Source organism: Hyperoodon ampullatus, assembly GCF_949752795.1.
Source record: "Hyperoodon ampullatus genome assembly, chromosome: 9".
Taxonomy (NCBI): domain Eukaryota; kingdom Metazoa; phylum Chordata; class Mammalia; order Artiodactyla; family Ziphiidae; genus Hyperoodon; species Hyperoodon ampullatus.
Genome location: NC_136922.1, coordinates 79,898,301 through 79,926,099, shown reverse-complemented (window position 1 = coordinate 79,926,099; position 27,799 = coordinate 79,898,301). Strand labels below are relative to the sequence as shown.

Here is a 27,799-nt window from a genome sequence, read left to right as displayed (position 1 = left end):
TAGGTGGTCACAAAGCACCGAGCTGATCTCCCTGTGCTATGGGGCTGCTTCCCACTAGCCATCTATTTTACATTTGGTAGTGTATATATGTCAATGTTACTTTCTCACTTCATCCCAGCTTACCCTTCCCCCTCCCCATGTCTTCAAGTCCATTCCCTACATCTGCATCTTTATTTCTGTCCTGCCCCTAGGTTCATCAGAACCATTTTTTTTTTTTTAGATTCCATATATATGTGTTAGCATACAGTATTTTTTTTTCTCTTTCTGACTTACTTCACTCTGTATGACAGACTCTAGGTCCATCCACCTCACTACAAATAACTCAATTTCCTTTCTTTTTATGGCTGAGTAATGTTCCATTGTATATATGTGCCACATCTTCTATATCCATTCATCTGTCAATGGACACTTAGGCTGCTTCCATGTCCTGGCTATTGTAAATAGTGCTGCAATGAAGATTGTGGTACATGACTCTTTTTGAATTATGATTTTCTCAGGGTATATGCCCAGTAGTGGGATTGCTGGATCATATGGTAATTGTATTTTTAGTTTTTTAAGGAACCTCCATACTGTTGTCCATAGTGGCTGTATCAGTTTACATTCCCACCAACAGTGCAAGAGGGTTCCCTTTTCTCCAAGGGAGGAACACTCCCAAACTCAGGCCACCATCACCCTGATACCAAAACCAGACAAAGACATCACAAAAAAAGAAAACTATAGGCCAATATCACTGATGAACATAGATGCAAAAATCCTCAACAAAATACTAGCAAACAGAATCCAACAGCACATTAAAAGGATCATACACCATGATCAAGTGGGGTTTATCCCAGGAATGCAAGAGTTCTTCAATATATGCAAAATCAATCAACGTGATACACCATATTAAAAAATTGAAGGATAAAAACCATATGATCATCTCAATAGATGCAGAAAAACTTTTGACAGAATTCAACACCCATTTATGATAAAAACTCTCCAGAAAGTAGGCATAGAGGGAACCTACCTCAACGTAATAAAGGCCATATATGATAAACCCACAGCCAACATCATTCTCAATGGTGAAAGACTGAAAACATTTCTTCTAAGATCAAGAACAAGACAAGGTTTCCCACTCTCACCACTATTTTTCACCATAATTTTAGAAGTTTTAGCCTCAGCAATCAGAGAAGAAAAAGAAATAAAAGGAATCCAATCAGAAAAGAAGAAGTAAAGCTGTCACTGTTTGCAGATGACATGATACTATACATAGAGAATCCTAGAGAATCCTAAAGTATCAGTGATTTTTTCCCCAATGCCTTGTGGGAATCGTTCTGTAGCAAAGACTGCAGAACAGAGGGAACTACATAAAGAAGATTAAATGATCCAAGTATAAAGCCGATGGTGAACCTTCCTTTTCATATGTCCCTATGGGATCCTCTTTGCCTACTTGGATGGCTGGCAATAGTGTACTGTGCCTTTAAATGCACACATGCACACACACACAATGTCAACAGGGATGCTTGGAAATGCTTATGCAGTTATTCTTGACTTTTAATATTATAAATGTTTTCTTTAGTTTAATTTAGATTGGATATTAATCAATTTTTACCAAAAATAATTCACTTCCTTTAACCTTTACATCGAAAGATATGTGAAAATGCATACTCTATTTTTTCTCATTCAAATTATGAACTTGTGAAGCACACACACATACACGTGCACAAACATACACACACTTATTTCCCCAAGGTAAATAAAATGTAGTTTATTCAATTAAGGAGTAACTAAAATGATTAGTAGCATTTCAGTGCCTTATAAACAAAACTCATCACTGCACTGTGTTCAAAAGCTTTGGTCATTGTACAGCAGGGAGTTCATTTGATAAAAATTTAGAGGATATCAGGGTTGGAAGGAAGTATATCTTATCTTATTGAACCACACTTTAGTAGTTGAATCCATGGGATGATATCTCTGCCAAGGGATCACTGAATATATGGTGTATACCTCCAGTAAAAAGGAAAAAAAATACTCTCTAAACACAGACTATTACTAGTAAGACATTTATTAATTGTATTATTAAATTGTTTCTAAAATCCATTATTATTGCAGTGGTGAAGAGGTAAATGCAAAGCTAACCTCAGTCAGAAGTGTATTACAGTTAGGTTGACAGTAAATTACAAGAAACATCCACTGACTATAAATCTGTTACAGAATATGTAATACTGTACATTAAAACAGGATGGAGAAGCTACATGAATTGGCAACATTTTATATCATTAAAAAACCACTGAAAACCTAAAAATGATGCTTGCATATAGCTGCAGATACTAGAAAATCTTTCATTTTAAAAGTTAATTCTGTACCATTCTTTTAAAAAATTTATCATCGTCATATGCAGGTATGTATTGTTTATATCAAGTGATATTCGTTCCTAGATATAATTTAAGACCGTTAAATATAAATTCATATTTACTTTCATATAAAAATATATATAAAAATAGAGTATTTAAAGGAGGTGGGTAGTCATACTAAGGAACTGATCAATCAAAATAGTTTTATGTTTTTGTATAGTAATGAAATTGAGGTATTCGTACATTTGGCAATTTCAGCTAAATACTGAATTAACCCTCTCAGCCTTTTTTCCCCAAAAGGAAAATAATCCTTTAAGAGCCATTGTAACTGTGAGATGTTATCTCACAACAAAGCGTTTGTACAATAAAAAAATTTACTATCTTAAACTTAAAGTATAGAAGAGAAAGTTCTCAGTACTAGGATTAGATATGTTTTACATGTATGCCACAGTTTTATAAAAAAATAATTATATGTTTTTTCTAAATCTGGATTAGATACAGTTGCTCAGGAAAATCAAAATACAGTTACTAGTAACAGAGTAGTATTTGTGGACATATACAAATGCTTTCTGGAAATAAATGCCTATGCACTTGAGAACGCTTAATCCTTTGCAAAATATTTACATAAAATATAATTGCAATGTTAAATTATATAGAGCTCTAACAGCAAACAAAAGCTTTCTTAAGTAATATCATCAATGAAACATAATAAAGTAACCCATGAAGAATTATATTTTGTTTCTCACTTTAAAATTACATATTTAATCAACTTAGACTGCAGTTACCCATCCAAGTTCACAGACAGGCTAGGAGGGAATGTTTATGAAAACTACAAAGAATGCAAAGAAATATATTGGTGTTTTAACTGTAAAATATTACACTTCCTATCACTTTCATAGGATCTCTTAGAATTCCCTGGAGGAGCATTACTATTCTTTTCCTTTCAGTTATAGGATGTTAAAAATCTAGGAAGAAGCGGTTTTCGTAAGCATTGGATTCACAAAGTCTAAAGCGTCATCAAAGCCATGTTCTCTCCTGGTAAAGGGCACAAGCATAATTCCCACTTGCAGGTGTAATGTAATTCCTTTTTCCCCTTTCCAATACTAAGGTAACGATAAAGATGATAAGGCAATTATCAAGAGCATTATCTTTCCTCCCCATGTTTCAAATGTCTATATTTCTCTTTATTATCACAATGCAATACCCAGGCCACAGTGGATCTAGTTTATGATTATACTTCAGGTCACCATTTTCTAATTCTGTCTTTCATCTTGAAACCAGCTGATTTCCACGTGCACATCCTAACTTTATAAAGCTGTAGAAAAAGAAAGTGCTATGGCTTTTTTAGCTATGTGTGCATTGGTGTGTTTGTGTGTGCCGGTGTGCCTCAGCATGGGTGGTGGAACCAAAATACACATAATGCACAGGATTTGGCTGCTAAACCAGTGTCCGGGTGAGTGACTTGAATCCTATTCCAAGTTCAGTCCTTCTGCAGAGTCTGCACAGTTCTTTCACTGACACACATCCTGCTGAGAAGGATTTCAGAGCAAACCTGATTAACTGGACCTCTGACATGATACGGTGATTGAACATTTGTTACAGAGTCTTGTTGTCGTTGTTTTACTTTGCTTTGATTGCTGAAATATTTTCCCACAATATGATTTCTTGATCGTTTCATTTTAAGAAAGTGATATTCTTTGGATAATTTTGATTTCACTACCTGCAAATAAAGAGCAAAAAAAAAAAAAAAATAGTGAGGTAAAATCAAGGACATTTGAGACCTGCAAAGAGCAGGATAACTAACTCACACACTTGAAAAAAACACCTCCAGCACATAGATGTTATAGATGTTGCCCAAAGGGCATGAATATAATTGACATGACCAAGAACCAATGTAACTTATCTTTCAAAAAGGACCAAGGTTTAAATTAGAATTTCTGCCCCTTTTCTTACCTCAGGGCATCTGTCTTTAATGCAGCTAAGGAGTAGTCTCAGATAGTGTCTCTGTCACACTGCTGTGTGTGTGTGTGTGTGTGTGTGTGTGTGTGTGTGTGTTTAGGCCAGATGCTAACATACAGAGGACACTGACATGCCTTTGCTGAGTCACTGATTCAAACATGGTACCCTAAGCCTGTCATGGCATCCTTTTATAGAATGATAACTATTTTAAGAGAAAAGAGAAAATAGTTTTGCATTGCACACCCATAAGCTGACGCTGTTACAGTTAGTTTCATTTCTCTGGGCACTTAGTAAGTCATGGAATCTGAAGGAGCAGCCTATGCTCTATTAAGCTAATAACTTTATAAATGTTTGTACATATGTATAGTTTTACCTTAAAATTGTTTTGAATAGGCAGTATAAGCATTTATAAAGCATAAAAGAGTATATAATAAAAAGTTTCCTTCCCATCTCTTCTCCTCTTTTAGTCACTCAACAGCCTCCCCAGAAGCAACATATATTATAGTTTCTTTGGGATTCTCTTCATGGACATTTTATGAATATTCACACACACACATAAAAACAAAGAGGCCATATTTATTGTCTATTTGTACACTATGTAAAACTTTGCTCTGGTGAAATCCTATAATTGTCAGCTTTAATCACTGGGTTAATATATCTCAGGGAGTTAGCAACAAAAGTCAGAGAAAACCAGGTGGGGACCCAGAGAGACTGGGGGAGGGGAGGGTTGAGAAGTAGGGAAAAGAGAAAATACTGGCAAAAATTTTTGGGGTGTGTTTACAAATGAATAGCAAATCTTTAATTTCATCAAATTAATGCAACTGTAAGACATTTTCAGTCACTATGGACACATTATTTATTACTGATGACTAATGAAAGCAACACTAGCACATATGGATTTTAAAGATTCTTTTGAGGGCTATGTAATGATTTAGGTACATATTTTTTGATCCCATATAAAAGAATGCAATGAAAACAGTTCCAACAATATAGAATATTTGAAAAAAGAAGCATGCGATCTATTTTGAAGGTAGGTATTTTTAGTTATGTTGTAAGTGAGCGGGAACCTTTTTAGAAGAGTTATTTGAATAGAAATTCTATAACAGTCTACACCGAAAGGTTAAGAGCAGTGATCTTTAGGTGGAGGAATGATAGGCAATTTAAAAGGTATTCTTTGTAAATTTTGGGTCTTGACTTTTTAATTTTACTGCAATGAATATGCATTACTTTGTAATCGTAAAAACATTGAAGCTATTCCCATCTTGAAGAAAAATATAACAGGAATGCCTTTTAAAGGCAATATACCCTGCTAACCCCAAATAAATGAATTGTTTTTTTGTAACTATGGGAGGTTTGGCTTTTCATGATCAGGCCCTCAGATGAAGTAACTCTTAAGAAGTTCAGTGAAATCAGCGGGTTGTGGTGAGGAATCCCTATGGATCATAATTTACAGCTCAGTCTGCAGTTAACCACTGATTAATATTCCAGATCCCAACATTGTAAGTTTCTATCATGCGCCGCTCCTTCTACGTCTGTTTGGTTGTACAATAACTTTAAATATGATAGGCTGGGGAGGTGCACCAATGTTTTCCTGAAGGTTTTGTCCATTTTGGAGGAGGTTTGTATTCACCTATAGCAAGATAAGTGAACATTCTTAAGGAAGTTTACTTAAGGAAACACTGAAGCATAAATATTACAGTCAACCCTGAAAAAATATTATTCCAATGTTCTGAAGCCAAAATAAGGTTAATTTTGTTTATATAATGTTATCTTAAGTTCTGGCTTTTTCAATTGCCTGATGATCTGCATGCTAATTACATGAAAAATATAAAAAGGTTCATCCCAATGCAAAAAGGTCATATTCCTTAAAAATTTTAACGTTTTGTGTGATTTCAGGGTTGCATTTAATGTTGCATTACCAGTGTTGGATAATGCTAGTTTAAATGCTTACAGCAATCTTGAAAGTGATTCATAAAAGGGATATACAAAAAATACTTATTTCCAGTGTATTTGCTGAAGCATGTAGCTTCCACTTGGGAGTAGTGTCAGTATTTTGCCAGATCACAGTGGGAAGGTTGACGATATACTTCTATTTTTAAATCACTAAGATGATGTCTGAGAAAGGAAGATGGAAAGATGGCGTCTCCACCAGCTTCTGAAGACCAGCCTAATGCCTCCTACAGGGAAAGCTTCTATTATGCTATATGAGATTGACCCCTACACAGCCATGCCAGGGATTGGCCCAACAATACCTAAGTCAGTTGGTTTCCTTTGAAAACTATTTTTCAGGAAATAATCAAAGATAATGAGTTTCCCAATTCTTTTGTTAAGCCAGTATCACCCTGATGAATCCTAAAAGCTGACAAACTTACAGAGAAAGAATGATTTCAATTTTTTTTTTTGCGGTACGCGGGCCTCTCACTGTTGTGGCCTCTCCCGTTGCGGAGCACAGGCTCCGGACGCGCAGGCTCAGCGGCCATGGCTCACAAGCCCAGCCGCTCCGCGGCATGTGGGATCCTCCCGGACCAGGGCACGAACCCGTGTCCCCTGCATCGGCAGGCGGACTCTCAACCACTGTGCCACCAGGGAAGCCCTGATTTCAATTTTGATTTGTCAAAACACAGACATAAAAAATCCTCCCAAAATGTTACTGTAAATGGAATCTAGGAGCATTTAAAAAATCTAGCAGTATTATGGGCTGTATTACTAGCACATACAATTTATTTCAGGAATGTTAAGCTTCAATATTATGAAATATTTTGTCATAGGAGATTACCAAAGAATTATTTGTAGCTATATGATTGTTTGCCCTGAAAACTCAAAGAAATCTACAGTAAAATAAGGAGATATTTTAAAGTTAATATTTAAAAATTATATAGCTTTCTATATTCTATCAATAATTAATAAGAGATATATTAGAGAAAAGATTTCATTACAATATTAAAACAACTTCGTCAAGTTCAATGATAATCTATAGGACACAGGTGAAAAATGTGTCAAAAATTTAATGAGACATAAAAGAAAACATGAATAAATGGAAAGACATAACATGTCAAATCATCCCAAGTTAATTAAAGAGCTATTCCAATTTTAATCACAGCAGGATTTGGGGGTATGTGACAAAGGAATTCTAAAACAGATCTTAAAGAATAAGTGTAGGAAAATAGCCAAGACCATTTGGAAAAAAAGAAAAGCAGTGATGAGAGGATACTTTCAATACCAGATATTCATTCATCAACAGGACTTGAGTCTTCCATCAACCTACCATGGACTCAATTTGTTGGCTGTATAAGCAAAGTATAAGCAGAATTCAATACTGAGATAGAAAAAACAGAAATTTTCACACTGTAGGTTAAAATGTATTTTATAAACTGCCTGTTCCCTAAAAATTTTCATGGAGAAATAAGGTAGTTCTAAATAGCACCCAATGTCATATAAATCCAGTGACCATAAATGTTGACAGCCTAATAGTTTTAATTGCACAGGATTAAAATCAAGAGTGTGTGTTTAAAGTGGAGCTAAGTGCCAAACTGCTAATAGGGTCTCCAATGAAGAAGGGAGTGAAAATTGATGGTGTGTGTGTAGTGTAAAAACAAAAGTATTTTTGTTTTTATTGTATATACTTAATTTAAAAATGTTTAGCATTAGCAAGAATTTATGTAATCCTTTTATAATAGAAAAGCAGTAGAAGAGAAACAAAGTGATGCTGTATCTTACAAAATTAAAATTTATGATTTATTTTTGCCATATAATATCCATCTTTCAATCTTCAGAGTTCTCTGTGTTAGGAAACACGTGGAGTAATTCAGATGGTCCCTACTCTCAAGGGGACTATATAAAGACACATATCTAAGACACTTGAAGTAAGAACAAGAATGAAATGACTTCAAAGACATTGTCTGAGACTAGATCCCCAAGGTCAGGCACCATGTTGTTTCCGTGTAATGAATAGTTCTTAGTTAGTACATTAAGGAGACAGTGCTAATTTATGGTGGCCATGATAACTTGTTCACACAGCTATTATTTCTTTGAACTTATTTGTAAAATTTGGTGTCTGGTATTGCCGTCAAACTGCTATCTCTGAGTTTCAAAATATTACTGTATTTTACCTACTCTTATTGACTCTAAAGTGGAGGAAGAGGAATTAGCTACATTTTTAAGTCTTGGAAATGTTATGCAAGTGAAGGATGTTTGATACCTGTACAGTAAAGAGCGAACTGTTTCTTTCCTTTGATCTTATGTGTAGAAATGTGCCCATGTGAGTCCTTCCAAAATCAGAGGACCATTTGGGGTTACTAAATTCCAACTACAGTGGTGACAGGAATGTGGCTTTGAAAGACGTGTTAGCAATACAAATGTTAGGTTTATCTCTGGGGCATAATAATAGTAAACAACAAAAATGAGCTATTAGAAAACAATGGTGAAAGATTTAGGTCTTGAACCAGAGACAAAGGACTCTAGATGTTTGTGTACGGGGGTCACCTCAATCAGAGAAAAATACTAACATCTTGATGCTTCCAAAAACTTCTCTAAATCTGGGTGCATACGACTCAACAACTGAGAAAGAGACGCATCCACCTAGAGGAAAAAGGAACTACTACATATGGTTAATAACACATACCCATGTGATTGGGGAAATGTTTACATTACTTGAAACATGAGTGTTAGCTGGAGTTTTATTGTTCTTTTTTGCCACTTTAAAATAATCCAAAGTAACTCCTTGTCTTTAGTTTTGTTGTCATTATTTTCTTTTTGTGACTTTGCTGTGTCAAATTATACTTAAAATTAGGAAGAGAAAGTGAAGGACAATTGGTCTCCATAAAGTGTGATAACCTGTTAGATCAGCATTGTTCCCTAATCACAAGTATAAGTGTAATAATAAAAAATTTTTTTTCTCACAGCAATGTTCAAATTTAGATTAAGTTACAAATAGGAATAGACTTTTAAGTAAAGATTATAGTGTTTCAAAACAGTAACAGATTTTTATTATAGTATCTATGGAAACTTGGAGAGGAGTAATTTCGGAGCTGGAATCAAGGGCTGCAATGGGGATAAGATATTATAGGTTATGTAGATGATCACATTTTTCTGTGACTCAGTCCAGCAAAAATTCTGTGCTTTGGTGTGTAGAAGTAACTTTTGCTTTCTCTTAGGCTTCTTATATGCTAAGAAGTCTCCCACTTTATGATTGTATATCTTTCCACATCTCTATATAATTAAGGACTTGGGCACACAGACATTTTAGAAGGCATACAAATGCCCATAATTCAACTTGACTGGTTTGGGTCAATGGCTATTGTAAGACTTCCCAAACAGATGAAAAAGTGTTATAAATTACAGGACAAAAGTACATGGCAACTTTTACTATTAAATTCATGTAACTTCAACACTCAAAATTGATTTCACATAAATAGTCATCAGAATGAATGTGTTACCATGTCAATTAATTGCTGCATCTAAAATAACTATGAATTTCCTTTTTTAAAAATTTAATTTATTTTTATACAGCAGGTTCTTATTAGTTATTTATTTTATACTTATTAGTGTATATATGTCAATTCCAATCTCCCAATTCATCACACCACCACCCCCCTCTCAATTTACATTCCCACCAACAGTGCAAGAGGGTTCCGTTTTCTCCACACCCTCTCCAGCATTTGTTGTTTGTAGATTTTCTGATGATGCCCATTCTAACTGGTGTGAGGGGATACCTCATTGTAGTTTTGATTTGCATTTCTCTAATAATTAGTGATGTTGAGAAGCTTTTCATGTACTTCTTGGCCACCTGTATGTCTTCTTTGGAGACATTTCTATTTAGATCTTCTGCCCATTTTTTGACTGGGTTGTTTGTTTTTTTAATATTGAGCTGCATGAGTTGTTTATATATTTTGGAGATTAATCCTTTGTCCGTTGATTCATTTGCAAATATTTTCTCCCATTCTGAGCGTTGTTTTTTCGTCTTGTTAATAGTTTCCTTTGCTGTGAAAAAGCTTTTAAGTTTCACTAGGTCCCATTTGTTTATTTTTGTTTTTATTTCCATTACTCTAGGAGGTGGGTCAAAAAAGATCTTGCTGTGATTTATGTCAAAGAGTGTTCTTCCTGTGTTTTCCTCAAAGAGTTTTATAGTGTCTGGTCTACTATGAATTTTCAAAAAGCCAATATAAAAAGGAAAAGCTTGGTGAATTGGAAAAGTGTCAGGCAGATTACAAGCAAATACCTTTTCTAAAACTGATCTTGACTTGAATAACACCCAAGGAACTTCTGATGTGGTTCCAGATCCACAGAACAAAATAGAAAACAATTTTCAGTGGTGCAAGTGTTCCAAAATCTCTAGACCAGATTAGGGGGGAATGCTCTGATTACAAATGTGTTTCACAATCATGGGTAGGGTCTGAGGAATGAGGGTAATGGTTTTTTAAGGCTAGAAAACATGAGCTTGACCAGGCAAAACCTGCTAACACAGTCTTTTAAGATAAGTGTATACTATTGAAGTACTTTTTATTTGGTATAGTCATTCTGCATTCAATCCAAGATCCAGTCACAAAAGTTATGACCAGCTGCAAAAGTAGTTTAAGAATTCACAGAAATAGGGGCTTCCCTGGTGGCGCAGTGGTTGAGAGTCCGCCTGCCGATGCAGGGGACGCGGGTTCGTGCCCCGGTCTGGGAGGATCCCACATGCCGCGGAGCGGCTAGGCCCGTGAGCCATGGCTACTGGGCCTGCGCGTCCAGAGCCTGTGCTCCGCAACGGGAGAGGCCACAGCAGTGAGAAGCCCACGTAATACAAAGAATTCACAGAAATAGAATAAAAATAAAGTGACAAACAATAGCTAGAAGCCAGTCCTTATAATTTCATTTCAGGAAATCATGCAATTTTTACAGATAATAAGGAATTCTTTCATCTACCCCCCCACCCCCAATATTTAATTATGGCCACATGAAACAAGCTATGTTTTGAGTGAAGGGAGTCCAACTTCTGAATGGGTCAAAGATGCTGAGGATTAGAGGGCAAGACTAAAGTTTTCTTTAGGAATGAGGATTTTTTTTTTCTTTTTGTTTTTGGTGTTTCCACATATGTAATGTCTCTGTCTCCCATCCTACCTCCAAATCTTCAACATTTTTACCTGACAGCTGAGGCTTTTTCATTCCTGTCCCCAGTCAGAGCTCAGTTCCTGACTTTGGGAACAAATTCTGCTCTGAAGTGGGAATATTCATTAGAGGGAACTACAGATCAGTAGTTTACCAATTTCATGTTAAACTGTTGGTTCTATCTTGCACTTCTACGCAGTTCCCCAGAGATTAACTCCCTGTCTTAAATTCAGTTTCCTAAGTGGGTGAGTATTCATGTAACTGGATTCTTGATACTATTTAAATAACCTTTGTTAGTCCAATTGATTTCAAGCTACGATACTTCCCTGCTCTATTTAGATGGACATGTTGTGTCTTGGAATGTATTTTGATCTTAACTCACAGGTGTTTGTTTCCATCCATCTCTCCTGAACTTAGAATTTTTATTTAAGAATATGGCACTATTGGGAGTTCCCTGGTGGCCTAGTGGTTAGGATTCTGAGTTTTCACTGCCTTGGCCCAGGTTCAATCCTGGGGGAACTGAGATCCTGCAAGCTGCACAGTGCGGCCAAAATATATATATATATATATATATATATATATATATATATATATATATATGGCACTAAAATGTTATTTAGAAAACGATTTGTGTGGACCAACATTTCTCACTGCTGGAATCACTGTAGGGATTTGCCCAGCACTACTCTGGCCTTTTTAAAAGAGATCTACTAGGCCATTGCATTTCTTATCAGAAGAGCTCTCCAGCATCCTGTCTGAGGTGGCACATGACTGACTGACTGCTGGTATTTAGGGGGCTTGGGGAGAAGTTTAGGGGCTCTACTTTTCAGCAGTCAATTTCACTTTTGGCTTTCTGATTTTAGCTTCTAGATTAGTTTGCTCTTTGCTTTCCCTGTGTTTCTGAGTCTAGACTCTGCTGTTCAACTTTAAAAGAAATCATATGTATGGCTGTAGGTTCTTGACTGCATGGGTTGGGGTAAGGGACTCAGGGTCCACCAGTTTTGCACACAGACTTTTAACCAATTGTTTTCTGACGTGTGCTGTAGCCCTGCCTTCCTCAGCATGTGGCTCCTTTAGGTCTGAGCCATTCAGAGGATCCATGGGTCAGGGGTGCCCCTCCTATAATTGGTGTTTCTCCTCTCTAAGCACTTTATTTTTTTAGGGGAAATATGAACTTTTATTCTTTAAAGCTAGGAACCAATTTTTAATATATTTTTAAGTTTTTATTGAAATATAGTTGATTTACAGTGTTGTGTTAGTTTCAGGTGTACAGCAAAGTGATTCAGTTGTGCATATATATATCTATCTATTCTTTTTTAGATTCTTTTACATTATAGGTTATTATAACATATTGAGTATAGTTCCCTGTGCTATACAGTAGGTCCTTGTTAGGCACTTTACACTGTAAATTCCTTTTCAGGCTAAGTCAAACTTCTTAAAATGAATTCTGTCTGTTGTGAGTTATTTTTTTATTTTTTTTTTTTTGTGGTACGTGGGCCTCTCACTGTTGTGGCCTCTCCCGTTGCAGAGCACAGGCTCTGGACGTGCAGGCTCAGCAGCCATGGCTCGCGGGCCTAGCCGCTCCGCGGCATGTGGGATCTTCCCGGACCGGGGCATGAACCCGTGCCCCCTGCGTCGGCAGGCGGACTCTCAACCACTGCACCACTAGGGAAGCCCTGTTATGAGTTATTTCTTATTCTTTTTTTTGGGTGGTGGTGGTGGTGAAGATTTATGTCTTTAAAGTCTTTTTCGTGGAGTTTCAAGTGGAAGAGAAGACAAATGCTTGTGGTCAATCTGCCACATTTAATCTGTACTCCAAGTGTGATTTTAGACCTTATTGTCTATGCTAGTTTTCCCAAAGTGTGTTAACTGAGGTGTTAATAACTGTTATTAAAAAAAAAAAAAAGTGGTTCTGTGGCCAACATTTTGGGAAAAACTGGGTCAAACTAAGCTAAACCGTTTCTTTGCTGTAAGGGCTTTTGGGATCATTTAATATACTAATACTATTTAAGAATCCTTAAAGTGGAGGGGGATACAGTATTTCCCAAACCGCAGATCCTGTTTTCACCAGGCTAGAACGCTAAGACCTAAAGTAGGAAAAATGCTAATTAAAGCAATTCAAAATCCATCTCAGCTTGGCACTTAAAGGTTGGTAGAGAAACCTCCAGAAATGAGCATTCATTGCACAGAATATGAGATGAAATAGTGATGGGTCAGCATCTCTTTCTAAGGTATACTGACATTCCATGTTCCAGTACTGCAGAGGTTGGGCTGGATAGCTGCCTCCTGGGGATATAGTACCAGCGCAACATAGAGTGACTGACACTTTTCTTTGTTCATCCTCCATTATAACTGTCCTTCTCAAGAGAGATACCCTGATGTTATTGGGTATCCACCATTCCATAGAGGATGGTCCCTTTGGAAGAGGATTTTGTACCAATCCTTCTCAGGAAAGGTTGGGCTCCATTATGGCTAATGAGTTCATTCTCACCAGGCACCGATCTTGAATCTAATTGGCCACTAGAAAAGGCTAGAATTCACTTGCAGATGGAACGAACATGAATTATTTTACACAGAAAGGACTGTTTAGAATTATCTTCCAAAAAACGGGGTGTGGGAATGGTAGGCAGTGAAAGCTTCTGTGACTCTTCTTTAGTTACAGAGCCACTGAAAGATTTCAGGTGACACCATTCCATTTGCAGTGTAGAAACATTATACTTGGTGGGGGCAGGAAAGATGAACTCAAGTAGTTCAAAGTGAAGGTTCCAAGAGGAAGATATTGTAATAGTCTAGGGCAAATGAATGACAGGGAAGAAGACCTTCCATCTCACCTTGTTCATTCACCAGCATCCTACCAACTATTTACCAGTGTCCCTGACCTGATCCTCTACCACACTGTCAGGAGCCTTCCTGTACCAGGAAGGCTCCTGTATCAGGAGCAGTCCTACCCGCTCCTGTATACTCTCTCTACCCCTTAGTATTAACTATTCTCCCTCTGCCCATAAACATGCCAAAGTTGTTCCTCCTATAAACTGCCCCTAGATCACTTTCTCTTCTAAATCCAATATCTTCCCCTCTTTCTTATTGTTACTTGTCAAAAGGTTTTACCTTTTCTCACTTCTTATACCTCTTCATTCTATTGTAGTTTACTACTTGCCCTCAATATTTTACTGAAACTACTCTTAATATGGTAAGAAAGGACCTTATCAATGCCAAAAATCAATGACTATTTTAAAATCCCAGTCTTAATAGAGTTATCTATTACACTGGACAACATTAACCCTGTTTCGATCTCTCCTTACGCATTTCCACTTTTTGGTTTTCCATGGCACCCCACTCTACTAGAGCTTTCCTCTAACAGTTTATTCTCTAAATTCAAATGCTCCTATTTCTCCCAACTTGGCTTAAATATTGGTGTTTCCAAGGGCTCCTTCCTCAACTCTTCTTACTCTTCTCACTTTCTTTGGATGATCTATTTTCATCATTTTGACTATTACCTATTTTCTGAGGACTTCTAACTTTTTAATCTCCAGCCCCACCCTGTCCCTCAAGCTTCAGATGTGTATCTCCAACTGCCTGTTAGGATGCTCCACCTGGATGTCCCACAGGCATCTCAAACACAATATGTTCAAAATGGAATTCATCTTTTCCCTAAGCCTGTAGCTTCTCAGTTACTCTATGTCTCAATTGCCGGTTCAGTTCTCTAATCCGTCACCCAAGTTAGGAATCATCTTTGGTTCCTCCTACACCCTCATGCCACTCATAAGATCTACAGATACATATTTAATAGGGCTTCTATTTGTCTGCTTCTCTCTTATGATTGCTGTCTCTGTCCAGGTTTGGGTGAGCCTTTATCATCTCTTACCTGACTTCTGAAAAAGTCTCCTAACCTCTCTCCCTGGCTGAGTCCTTTTCAAATCTTCCCTCCTCATGGTTCTCAGACTTACCTATTTGAAACAAAGATGCAATCATCTCACTTTTCTCCAAAACCTTTCATTGACTCTCCATCACTTAGAGGATAAAGTCTAAGCTCTTACCATGATCTGGCCCTAGCCTACTTTTCCCAGTCCCCTTTTATAATTGATGTTTGACAATATACAGAATTGCTTGTGATTTCCTCAGAACATCAGGTTATTTCAAAGCTACTTTGGTTCACATTGTCTTAGGGGTTGGAATGGTTCCTTCTGCTATTACCTTACTACTTGACTAGGACCAACTCATCCTTTAATAATAAACTTGGGTGTTTTTCAAGGAGAGGTTCACTCAATCCTCAGATTGGATTAGGTGCCCCTTCTTAGTATTATTACAATACCTTATTATATCTCTTTAACGTATTGTTTCATAGTATGGATTTTTATGCCTGACTCTCTGACTACAGTGTGTTAAAGGTAGAAAATGTGTCATTTATTTTTGCATTACTGCTGTTTAGCTCAAGAACTGGACTCAAAAGATAAATATTGGACAATTAAGTAAAAGAATAAATGTGGTTGAAGCAATTGGAACAGAGTATAGGGGAAAGACTTTGAAGAATATTTACGAGGTAAACAGGATTTGGTAACTAGCTGGTTGGAAGTTGCTAGGGGGCTGAAGAAACATAAGGAGGAGTCAAGGATGGCTCTAGCTTGTAAAGGACAGTGCAAGAGAGTAAATTCAGGAATACGAGAGAACAAGAGAGCATAAAGGGAATATTAATTCTCAATTTGGAAACAATTTGAGTTTGAGATGCTTATAGGAATTCTACAAAATGTTTTCCTGGGCTTCCCTGGTGGCGCAGTGGTTGAGAGTCTGCCTGCCGATGCAGGGGACACGGGTTCGTGCCCCGGTCCGGGAAGATCCCACATGCTCTGAAGCGGCTGGACACGTGAGCCATGGCCGCTGAGCCTGCGTGTCTGGAGCCTGTGCTCCGCAACGGGAGAGGCCACAACAGTGAGAGGCCCGCGTACCGCAAAAAAAAAAAAAAAAAAGTTTTCCTACTTCATTTGACAGCAGTTAGTACAATGCCTACATAGACACTCAAAAATTTGTTGAATTAGATTTCTATTAGTAAGTTATTAAAAATAGTCATGCTGATAGTTAAATTCTGGGATCTGCTATGTAAGATAACTATACTTGAATCAGTTATTTTTTCGTGAAAAGTCAATATTTCAGTTTTTTAGACAGATGAATTTAAAGGCTTTTTTCTTCAACTGTGTTCATAATAAACTTTGAAAGTTTGAAGGAAAAAGAGAAAACCTTTAGGTTCACAATACAGAAGGAAAACATTTCTAGGCCAGATAAGCTTTTGTTAATTTAATTAAGATTAAATACTAATAAGAAATCATCTCTGGCAAAGAACTGAAACCCTCTTCTTTCCAAGGTGCAAGAATCAAAGGAAACCTGTTGATATTAGAGCTGGGCAGAGGGTTGTATTCCTGATGCCAGAGGGTTTCTGTATTTTGCTTTGTTTTGTTTTATTTTTGACTGAGTCAAAAACTAGAGAGACATCTGCCAGAAAACAGAGACATCATAGAAAGTTTGTGCAACTGGTTAGCCTGACTAATAATCACATAACAATTGGTTGTGGATTTGCCCCTTCTGCAGCCAGGTTTGGGCTGGTAATATGTTTGTATCCTTTCCAGGTTTTAGCTCACTCACAGTAGATGTTTGCCACATAACTAAAGGCACCATCCCAAACCACTCTTGGGCGAGAGCTACCTGGATCCTCTTTGTTGTCCTGTATAAACACTGGGAAAACAAATTCCACTTCTACCCATGAAGAGAAACACCTGCTTTTCTAATCAGCAGGAACATTTTAGTCGAAACTGATGCATACCAGTTGGGAAATTGTTTATAGATTCATGGTGGCAACATATCCTTTCTTGGTGATTTGACAGATGAAAGAGACACCCCAAGACCTTTAATCTCACCTATGGCAGCAAGAGCCCACTGGAGCAGGTTTGTTATGTCTAGGATAGAATTCTCGCCACAAATCTAAGAGAACACATCGAGATCTTACTGTGATGATTACAGCAATCCTTCTCAGGTATCTATGAATCTATTGTGGGAACGGTTTAATTGAACACCAAAAGATATAAGGCTCCTAAAAAAACCAAAATCTTATTGCTCTAATACAGTAGGTCTTAATGCTTGCTTTTACTGTACCACAAATTCCTTTCCCAGCTCCTGAGTCCAGCACAGAGGAAGAAATGGTTGTTATTAATGAATTTCTGCCTTTAATGTTTTGTATGAGACGAATAATCTACGTTTTCTCGGCTTGCCACATTCATCTTCAAATCATCCTTTGCAAAAAGCTTTCGATTTTCTTGATTGTTTATAATAAGCTAACAGTGACACAAGATGTTGGGTGATGGTTTAGAAAGATTATAAAACATCTGTGTCAGCACTGGAAACTTCCTGAGGTACAAGTGGTACAAATTGTTCAAGAGTTAGGCAACAATTATGTCCAAGTGATGAATGGGTTTAGAGACTTTGTGATAAAGGGAGTCAGTTGAGAAAGATGATCTTATCTGTTCTATGTTGTAACTGGAAAGGCGAATGCTTCCAGAAGTATTTCAGCTCCAACATGAAAACAGCAAAATGGATAACACTGCTCGAGAATCAACAGAGATAATTTGGGCAATACCTATATAGCTTGCCATCAAGGTGGCACAGATTAGAAATAGGGTTTAATAAAACACAATTTGTATATAATAATTGCACACAAAAAATTATAAAATCAAATAAGCAAAGTAATTTTACCTGACATGCTTAAATCATGATTATGAAAATTAAGGATGGTTTTTATTAGTAATAATTGTAAGCCAATATTCTAGTTCTGATGGCTCAAAGAGTCTTTACTGTAGGTCTCAAATTCCATGACTCTTACTGTCAACTGGTTGATCCCGTGACAATCATGTGGGAAGGGCATCTTCTGTTTTTATTTTTTATTTTGTTTTAGCCGCACTGTGTGGCTTGTGGGAGTTTAGTTCCCTGACCAGGGATCGAACCCGGGCCCTCAGCAGTGAGAGCGTGGAGTCCTAACCACTGGATGGCCAGGGAATTCCCGCATATTTTGTTTTTAATCGGAGCCATGTGGGAAATCAGTAGAGGACTTCTCTTTTTTAGACTTCCAGAGCACTAAAGCTGAAAAAAGAAAAACAGGTACCCTCCCCCAAAATACTAACTAGAGACACATTATGTAAAAATAAATAAGTAAACCTTTTCTAAAAGAGGCAAAAATCCTCTATATGTTATCATATGTATGTTGTCTTTCAAAGCCCCCATTTTCTGTGGGTTTGGCAACCTTTGGCTTGTTTTTACAGCCAAAATGGTTATGGTGATACTAGTTTGGCTCAGCTGCAAGTTCAGTTTCTTCCTCTTCCAAGCTACCTGTTCTTGTATTTCTAAGCCTTGACCTTTTGCAAATAGGAAAGGCATTGGAAGGATATTTTCTTATGGAAGAAGTAAGTAGACACACAGTATCCTACAGCTTAAAAATCTGATCTGCAACAGCATGGCCAAGCTTCAAGTTGCTAAAGATGTAGTTCCATTGCCACACAAAAATATAATGTGAATTCATTAGCAGAACATACAGAAGAACCAATGCAGTGTCAATAACTTTTGGATCTTCATAAAAATCTGAGGATCAAGATGGATTCTGATAGTCATCTTAGGGCTGAAAAACAGGATCAGAAGAAACCTTTAGTTGTCACCTCACTAGTCAACCCACTCGTGACTGCACTCTGGTTCACAAAGGGGGCCACACCAGAAAGAACAACTGGATCAGTATCTGACAGGACGGTCAAACGAGACAATCTCCATCGCAGTTTCAGCTGAAGCTCCTGAGATCTAAAGCCAACAACAGTAGCCAAGTAACCTCATAGTCCAAAGCAATGTACGGGCAATGTATGCAAAAGTGTGGACAAAATCCAGCTTAGCAAACCCTTGTCTGATTAGGTGTTGGGAAAAGGAGAATAAGGAAGAGAAAGAATTTCTGTGAAGGACATTTACGGTTTTCCTCCATCTTGGGCAGTTGCTTCATCCTTGCTTTAAGCCAAGTGAGACAGGACTTCGAGAGACCAACTTTGAGAGGCGGACATGTGTCCTTTGGGGATTGGAAGCATTAGAACTGGTATGAGACACCATGGCTATAGATCAGCTTTAAGGTGGCAGGGAGAGTGAGAAAGCAAGAGTGAGAGTGAGAGCTAGAGAGAGAAAGAGAGAAAAAAGAGACAGGGCTGCCCTGGGAGCTCACTGCATTTCTAGCAACAGCAGAGCAAGGATGCGTGGGTGTTTCTTGTGGACCAAATGTGGGCAACTAAGTATAGCAAGCCTGGTGCTATGCTGAGTACTTTCCAAGAGGAAGCCTGGAGAAGCAATGTGACCCCCAACGGAGGGATGGACAGTTGGAAGCCAAGGGGGCAAGGAAGGAATGCAGCTGTAAGGGAGACACTGCCTCTGTCAAAGAAGCTATTATCAGAGGGCTCGGTGGGAGTGTCTTCAAGGAAGTCCACAAGAGCAGCTTCAAAAGAAAGAATCAGGGCTTCCCTGGTGGCACAGTGGTTGAGAGTCCGCCTGCCGACGCAGGGGACACGGGTTCATGTCCCGGTCCGGGAAGATCCCACATGCCGCGGAGCGGCTGGACCCATGAGCCATGGCCGCTGAGCCTGCGCGTCCGGAGCCTGTACTCCGCAGCGGGAGAGGCCACAGCTTTGAGAGGCCCGCGTACCGCAAAAAAAAAGAAAGAATCAGCATGTTATGCCCAGAAAACACATCGATGGGTTATGCTTATGCCACTCAGGTCAGACTTTTGTTGCCCTTGACATCTCCCTAACCTGACCCAATGAAGAAAGGGATGGGAGAAGAGTAGCAAAGCACGATGGGGAAAAAGGAAAGGAGCCTCCTGCACCCTCTCTCTTACTTTGGGCTTTTGAGACTGAGGCAGGCCTGAGCTGGGGGAAGGAAATAACTTCATGTGGTTATAACACAGGCCTGGGCAGTTTTAGTACTGAAGTGAGAGTCTTCTTGTGCCTGAAAGTGATTGGAGTCCTATTATTATCTGAAAGTGGCTTTAAAATATTGGGACTTACCAAGATTTTATGCAAATGTAGGGAGGAAATAATCCAAAGAGTTTGAGAGGACAGGGCGGGGGGGAAGGAAAAAAAATATTTTGTGCTATCACCTTCTCAGCTAAGACTATTTAATTACTGGCTACAAATAAAATCATTTCCACCACTAGGAAGGAAAAACTATTCAAAACACAGGCCCTCCAGGAATTCCCTGGTGGTCCAGTGGTTAGAATTTGGCCGGGGCCAGGTTCGATCCCTGATCTGTGAACTAAGATCCCATAAGCCACACAGTGCAGCCAAAAAAAAAAAAAAAAAAAAACCAAACCAAACAAAGGAAAACAAACAAACACCACAGGCCCTCTGGTTAATGCATTGGATAAACCAGTGGAGGAAGCTCATTCATCAATTTAGCCTTGATTTTCAAGCTCCACTAAGACATTTGCCACCTTCTTTGGATACAATTTCTGATGGGAAGGCTTGGAGTCTATTAGAAAAGACAAGTGCTCTCCAGGTTCCCATCTTCCTGCTTGTGTTGACCCGTGATTCTGGTTTTCAGGTGTCTACATAAACAGTAATTATTCTGACACACTTCATTTTGTAGAACCTCGAGTTGGGACTGCTACATGCTTTGGCTGAGTGATGATGAACACATTGTTTAATCTCATCCGGACATGGTTTCTTTAATGCAAAATAAGACTGACAATGCAATTAAAGATATAATGAGAAATTTTAAAAAATCAAAAGCTACAAAAATCAGAGAGCCAAAATAAATACCTCATGAAAATGACATCCGCATGTCCCCTGCAAAAACTCTTTGTATCGCCCCATTGTTATAGTGAACGTGTCAACCACTTCATAGCCATATTGTTTTGCAGCTTCCAGAATAATCAAATTTTCTTTCCATAAATTCTGAATTTCACTCTGTATTGGAAAAGAGAACAATGAGAATTTTGATTAAGAAGACTTTTATGATTTAATAATTCAGGTAAAATCATGTAAATGTCGTCTTTTTAAAAGATTGATCTTATTGTAAGATAAAGAATTTCTTTAAGATGTGTTCTAATTTTCATGTTCCCCTTATATAAACATTGATGTAAATATAAAATAGCAATATATCAATATCTATAGTGACACACAGTTTGGAATTTTTTCTTCTATGAAAAGCAGTTAGGTTTATTGCCCACAGAGATCCATTGAAGTAGCTAAGATTCTCAATTTAAAAACCAAGACTTGAAAATCACAAATTCTAGCTCCATCTATTTGAATTCTTATTCTTTTAAGCATTTGAGTATTAGTATGTTTTGTTTTTAGCTCTGTGCTGGGGGACAGGAATACAAGGATAAATAAGCCATGGTACCTGCTCTTAAGACATTGCATTCAAATAGGAGAAACATATATGTAAATATTTACTAAGTCCTTTATTGGAGGTAAATATACCAGGCTCTGGGCTGGGAGAGAAAAGGGAATAGCTCTGCAGGGCAGGGGGACAGCTGGACAGGGAGACTTCAAGAGGGGTTCCTGAGCAGAGTGAGCTTTGCTGGTTGGCAAACAGGGTGGGGAAACAGAGAGGGGGAGTGTGCTTTGGGGAGCCCCAGAATTGAGTGAAGGCTCCAGCTGCTGCTTCTCTAAATCATATTCCTCCCTCCCTCCCCAGCTGTGTCTGAGGCAAAGATGGAGCTCGGCGGGGGTTCTAGTTCAGGTCCACTGTTGAGAAGAGGGACTCCTCCACTAACTACTCCTGCTCCAGGATGCCTCATCGGCTTGGCCAAGACTTTCTCAGACTGACCCATAGTCTGAGACTCTTCCTACCTCATCCATCCTTCTTCTACTCCCTTTATATCAGACACATTACCGTCAAACATGGTTCCCAGTACAGAGTAGACATTCAAAGAATATTTCATGCAAGATTGAGTGATATGCATTGGGTGGTGTGGTCTGAAACTGTTCCCGCCTACTCCTGCCCCCTCCTTTTTATTCTTCTCAAACATTCTTTCTAATAAATCCCTTTATTTGGCTAACCCAGTCATGGTGTCTGTCTCTTTGAGAGCCCAAACTAACACAGGGAGGGAATTGAACTCCCCTTGTCTTTTCTAAAGAACAAAAAAATTTTTTTTTCATTTTCCAGGTAAAACAGCAAATAATTACTTGCATTTATTAATCCACCTGCAAGGCAAAAGAACCAGTACAAAGACATCTAATTTTCTGTCTTCTCCACTGTGCTTGCATAACTATTTTTATGTGACATTCAAAGAAGAGTGTTCCCCCCTGCCCCCCAAGTAAACGCAGTGAATAGAAAAGGCTCATAAAGGAAAAACCTGGAGGAAAAGGGACAGATGGGAATTTGGTCTCTGCCACCCCCTGAAAAATAACAATCAAGGTGCTCAATACCATTTGTAGGCCTTTTTGTGTTTGGTTACAGTATCCTCTCAACTTTAATGTGTCCAATTATAAAAGGTAGAAGAAATTTTACAGTAAGTGTTTTACAGAGAAAGTTCAGTTCTCTGGGAAATAGACTCTGAGTCAGAAATTTGCATGCAGGAGGCCACCAGGAAAGCGCCCTTGGGATCAACTCCTCCAGGAGAGTGAGGGCCTACATGCTGGATAGAGAGAGAAGTTGAGCTGCAACATCATTGCAACAGAGGCTTTTGCTGATCCCACCGGGAGTTCTAGAGCTGGGGTGGCCCTTCTGAGATGGCCCAAATTAAGGAAAGGGGGCTGAGTCTTGGTTGAGGCTCTGCCCAAAAGGCAATTCCTGCTGGGACTCAGGTCACACTCGCAGCAGCCCGGAGGAATGAATGTCTCAGTCCTGAAGGGACCATCTGGGAGCATCCAAATCCTACAAAACATCACTCACTCATTCATGCATGAGAGGTTTCCTGAGAATCTCCTATGTGCTGAGCACTGTGTTTTGCATTTGGGGTACCAGAGTGAGTGAGCCATGCAGACTTCCCTCCCCCATGCTGGCTCCCACAGAGATTAGTCTAGCAGGGGAGACAGACACCCAAAGCTGGTATCTGTTGAGGGACCTGGATGAGGACACCAGACAATGTTCAAGGAGCTCATAGCAGGAAAAGCCAACTGAGTCCAGGGTGTCAATTAAATCTTCCCAGAGAAAACTGCATTTAAACTAACACTTGAAAGGTGACCAGAAGTTACCCAGGTGAGGGGTAGTGGGAGAGTGTGCTGTAGGAAGAGGGAACAGTGACTTCCAAGACCTGGAGGTGACTGAGAGCATGGCACACTTGAGGAGTGGAAACACTCGGTGTGGAGTGTGTGTGTGTGTGCACATGTGTGTGTGTGTACATGTGTGCATATGCGTGGAAGCAAGGACTAAGTCTACTGAGGAAGGTGGAGGCCACGTCTTGAGTGGCCATGATGAGGATGATGAATGCCAGTGTCTGATGACAAGTTCAGAGTTCTTTTCTGCCTCCACTTACTCTTGTCCTTTTCTCTTTTGTTCTATCATTCCCCCTCCTCTTCTTCCCTCCTTTTGTTTTCATCCAGTTTGCAAAGACTGATGAGCCCAATGGAAGCCCTGGTGGCAAGCACAATGGTTAAACAGTGTCTGGCACAAGGTAAGTGCCGGAGAACGGTTGGCAGAGATGAGTTCATTCTAAATCTAAGTAGGCATCACAAGTACTCCAGTTACTGTGAGAAGCCACAGTCAAAGAAGCAAAGTGGAGCTACCAGAGTCCTCAAGAAGGAATTACAAATCTGACCTGAAGCTTTCAAATAACATTAAGGGAGATTCAACTCATAACCCACAGAGACAAGTATCAAAAGACCCCTCTTCTAATCCCTGACCATCTCAAACCCTTCAGCTACCCCAGATGCTAAAGGTCTCAACTCACTTTAAATGACCTTAACCCCTCCTGACTCCAAGAGGCTGAATTTGGAGGTTTTATTTGGGCCGCTTTCTACCAGTTCTCCTGCTTTTGCATCACAGATCTGGCGGCCACGCAGGCAAAGTTTCGAGAAAGGAGAGGAGGGTCCTGTAATCCCTGTTGGAGAAAGCTAGGAGCGCTCGTAATTGACACAAAAATAAATCTCACTCGGTTTACACATTAAATGGACAGTGTTCTGTCTCCCCAGTTCCCAGTGCCCCCCTGCCTCCCGAGCTCCCCTGAGCAATTGCACACAAACCCGGCTGCCTGTGAACTCTTCTTGCTGAGCAAGGGCAGCTGGTTCTCTTAGCTACAGATGTTGTCTATCCTTTCTTTTCTGAGACTTCTATTTAGTGTTGAGACTAACTATTTACTGTCTTCTATAAGAACTGGTCAGAGGCCTCTAACTCCTTTCATTTATGAATATCCAACCAGAGGCAAAACGAATGATACTACTTTAAAAATACTACTGATTTTTTAAAGCAGTCAGAAATCATCTTAAAAAGACACCCTTTTCCTAAATACTCATTGATACTGACAATTTCACATGTGTTTCAGCATGAGCCTTTAATGGTGTGTGAAACATTACTGAGGTAAGGAGATACTTAAAGCATGCTCCATCTCATCTACCACTCAGGTCTTTATCTTTTCAAACTCTGGTACGTCCTTTCTTCTTTTATGAACTCAAAGCATTATTTATGACATATTTATGGGCCGTAGTCCCCTTATTTCCAGGAATAATTATATCTGATTTATAATCATAATCCTTAAGTATATCATCTCCTTTGAATTTTATGAAGGTTGCTTAAGATTATGTAGTGCCTTTTGGGTCCTTTTTCAGACACCAGCAAGGATCCTTATAGGAACCTTGAAGTTCACATAGCCTGGTGAAAATGGGCTTACCTGCGTTAAGAAGTGTACTCCATCCACCGGCAGATGAAATCCAATTCCCAAAGTTTTGATGATCACAAGGATATTGAGTAAATTTTCCCTGTGAAATAACCAGAACTCAAGCCATGAACTTTGATTACATTTCTAGATGTCTGTGTTTACATAAGCAAGCAGAGTGGAATTCCTTTAGAATGTGATAATTGGCATATAGGACTAAATTCTCATTTTATAGATTTAATATATATTAGTGTTGTTTTCTTTTTTGTGGATAGAGTTTTATGTGTCAGTGGGCATGTTTTGATCTGTAGTAAACGTAAACTTGGATGCTGAAGAGCCATCTTGTGATTGGATATAAAAGTATTTTGAAACATTTTAAATTAGACTTTAAGTACTGGATTCTACATTACAAGTTGCCCTTTATATAAAATCTTGATAAAATTCTGTCACATCGAGTAACTTTTTTTTTTTTTTTTTTTACTTAGAACACTAATGGCAATTATTCTTGCAGAAATGTACCTCTTTAAAACCTTGTGAATAATTTGCAGGTGATTGGAATTGAGCCACTGAACACCACCAACGACTAATACAGTCTGGCTGGTATTCTCCAGGGGATGTGATCTGAAAGAAAAACAACACATGTTGCCTTGAAACAGATGGTAAACATTTTAACAGCATTGCCTCACATTTCATTGAACCATATCTGGCATCCTGATCACAGGACCTCCCTGTCATTTCTAACTCGTTTTCAGCCATATTACTTGGTATTTAAACTTTTCACTGCATTTGATATACAGCAAACAATTATGACAGCTAGTAAAACATCAATCCATTGTGGTATTGTTTCATTCAAAATAGTTCCACTGTACCTTTGCAAGAGATGTTCAAGGGCTTTTTCAAATGTTGGTCTCAACGAAGGGCTTATCCAGAACTGTGGATAGTAGGAATAACTGATCAAGGTCTTCCCACCATTGACGTTGTGATAGAATTTAGTGCCATGCACCTTCTGCCATTCTTGAAAGGTTTCATTCAATCTTTCGATCAGATAGTACATTATCCCTCTGTTGGTCGAATCTCCAATGAAAAGAATCTATAAGTTAAAAAATTTTGCTTTCAAATCTGATGCTTATATGACATAGAAGACAATATAAAATAAATAATTTGATGAAAACAAAGCCACAAATCTAATTGAAGGACAGCCATTTAAATGGCTAGAAATGACATTAATCATATTCTCCCCCAAACCTGTTCATTTTCCTTTTCCATATTCCTAGTAATGACATCATCTACTGACCTACTAACTCATGTTTAAAGCTTTTTACTTTCTTTATGCTGTCTTTCATTTCTCTACCTCTCTTATGCTCTTAACTTTCTCATCGAATCAGCTTAACAAGTTTCATTGATTCAAATAGGCATGAAGTATTCTAGTGCTGTAAGAATACTTAGAGATTTTCCAATCTCTTTATTTCATAGATGAGAAATCTGGGAATCCACAGAGGTTAGCTAGCTTGATAGAGGTCAAGCTACTACTTGAGAAAAGAGCCACAGGACTAGAATGTAATTTTCTGAAAAGCAGTCTGTGTTCCAGGGTGCAAATCCCAGTGCCATTTGCCCTGGAAGCCTCTCACCCATCACCTCCTTCCCATTCCCACCAGCAGAGCCCTGCTTCAGGCTCTGACTGTCTCAAAGGTGTGCTATTGTTAACACTTGCTTAATGGGTCTTCTTGCACAATGGCTGTCCTCTAATTCATTCTCCACACAGTAATACTGGGATAAATTTCCAAATGTCTCATCTCACTTCCACACTCAAAAACCTTATCGGCTCCCCACGTACTACAGAGTCAAATCTTAACTCCTGAGGTTCAGTTAACATTTGCTGAATTTTTATTGCATATCGGCTTTTGCTAAGTGGAGATTTCACATAGGGTACTCATCTTCATAATCGTGAGGTGTGAATCATTCTCTGTTTCACAGAGGAGGGATTTGAGGCTCAGGGAGACTGAGGTTATAAATCTAGTAAATGGGGAACACAGGACTCAAATCCAAGACCTTTATCTCCAAGTGCAGGGTCGATGGCCCCATCCTCTCAACACTTCTCCTAAAGTAAGCAGGTCAGATTCCTACTTTTCCACTGAACATGATTTGCACTCAACAACATCTGTTTTTCCTTGTGCTAATCCATCTGCCTAGAAAGCCCCTCTCTCTGCAACCCCACCTGTGTAAATGCTACAAATCTCCAGACTCGCCATAAACGACTCTCTCAGCTGGTCTTGTCCAATGTCCCAGCGAAAGCGACCTTCTCTGTCCTCCATGTTTTCATTATAATTTTTATTTCCATTACTGATTTTATCAAAGACTACATGAAATTATGGCTATTTGTCTCTGTATCTTTTTTCTCATATCATATCAAGAAGTATTTGAGGTCAGAGTGAGGGTTAATTTCTAAATTCTAATTTCCCCCATAGTTCTAGGCACGCATTTTAAAAATATTTAGTGAACTGAACGTCAAAGGGACTTTTGTTAGAGACAGTTCCTTTTAATGTCTTTGGAGAAGGTTTAATTTGTACTTCAGTTTTTTTCTCTTTCTGTTGAGATTTCCCTT

General features: G+C 38.6%; 1 protein-coding gene across 2 annotated transcripts in view; it reads right to left on the bottom strand.

The window, feature by feature from the left end:
- Positions 1-3,813: 3,813 nt before the first annotated feature.
- Positions 3,814-27,799, bottom strand: part of CPED1 (cadherin like and PC-esterase domain containing 1) — a gene marked incomplete at both ends in the record, with an annotated part of 313,895 nt that continues 289,909 nt past the window's right edge. For both annotated transcript variants that reach the window (XM_079711564.1, XM_079711565.1), the window contains 5 exons: positions 3,814-4,053; positions 21,200-21,346; positions 25,213-25,300; positions 25,717-25,818; positions 26,067-26,287. In XM_079711564.1, coding sequence (XP_079567690.1) covers positions 3,814-4,053; positions 21,200-21,346; positions 25,213-25,300; positions 25,717-25,818; positions 26,067-26,287 — 798 coding nt within the window. The remainder of the gene's footprint in view (positions 4,054-21,199; positions 21,347-25,212; positions 25,301-25,716; positions 25,819-26,066; positions 26,288-27,799) is intronic.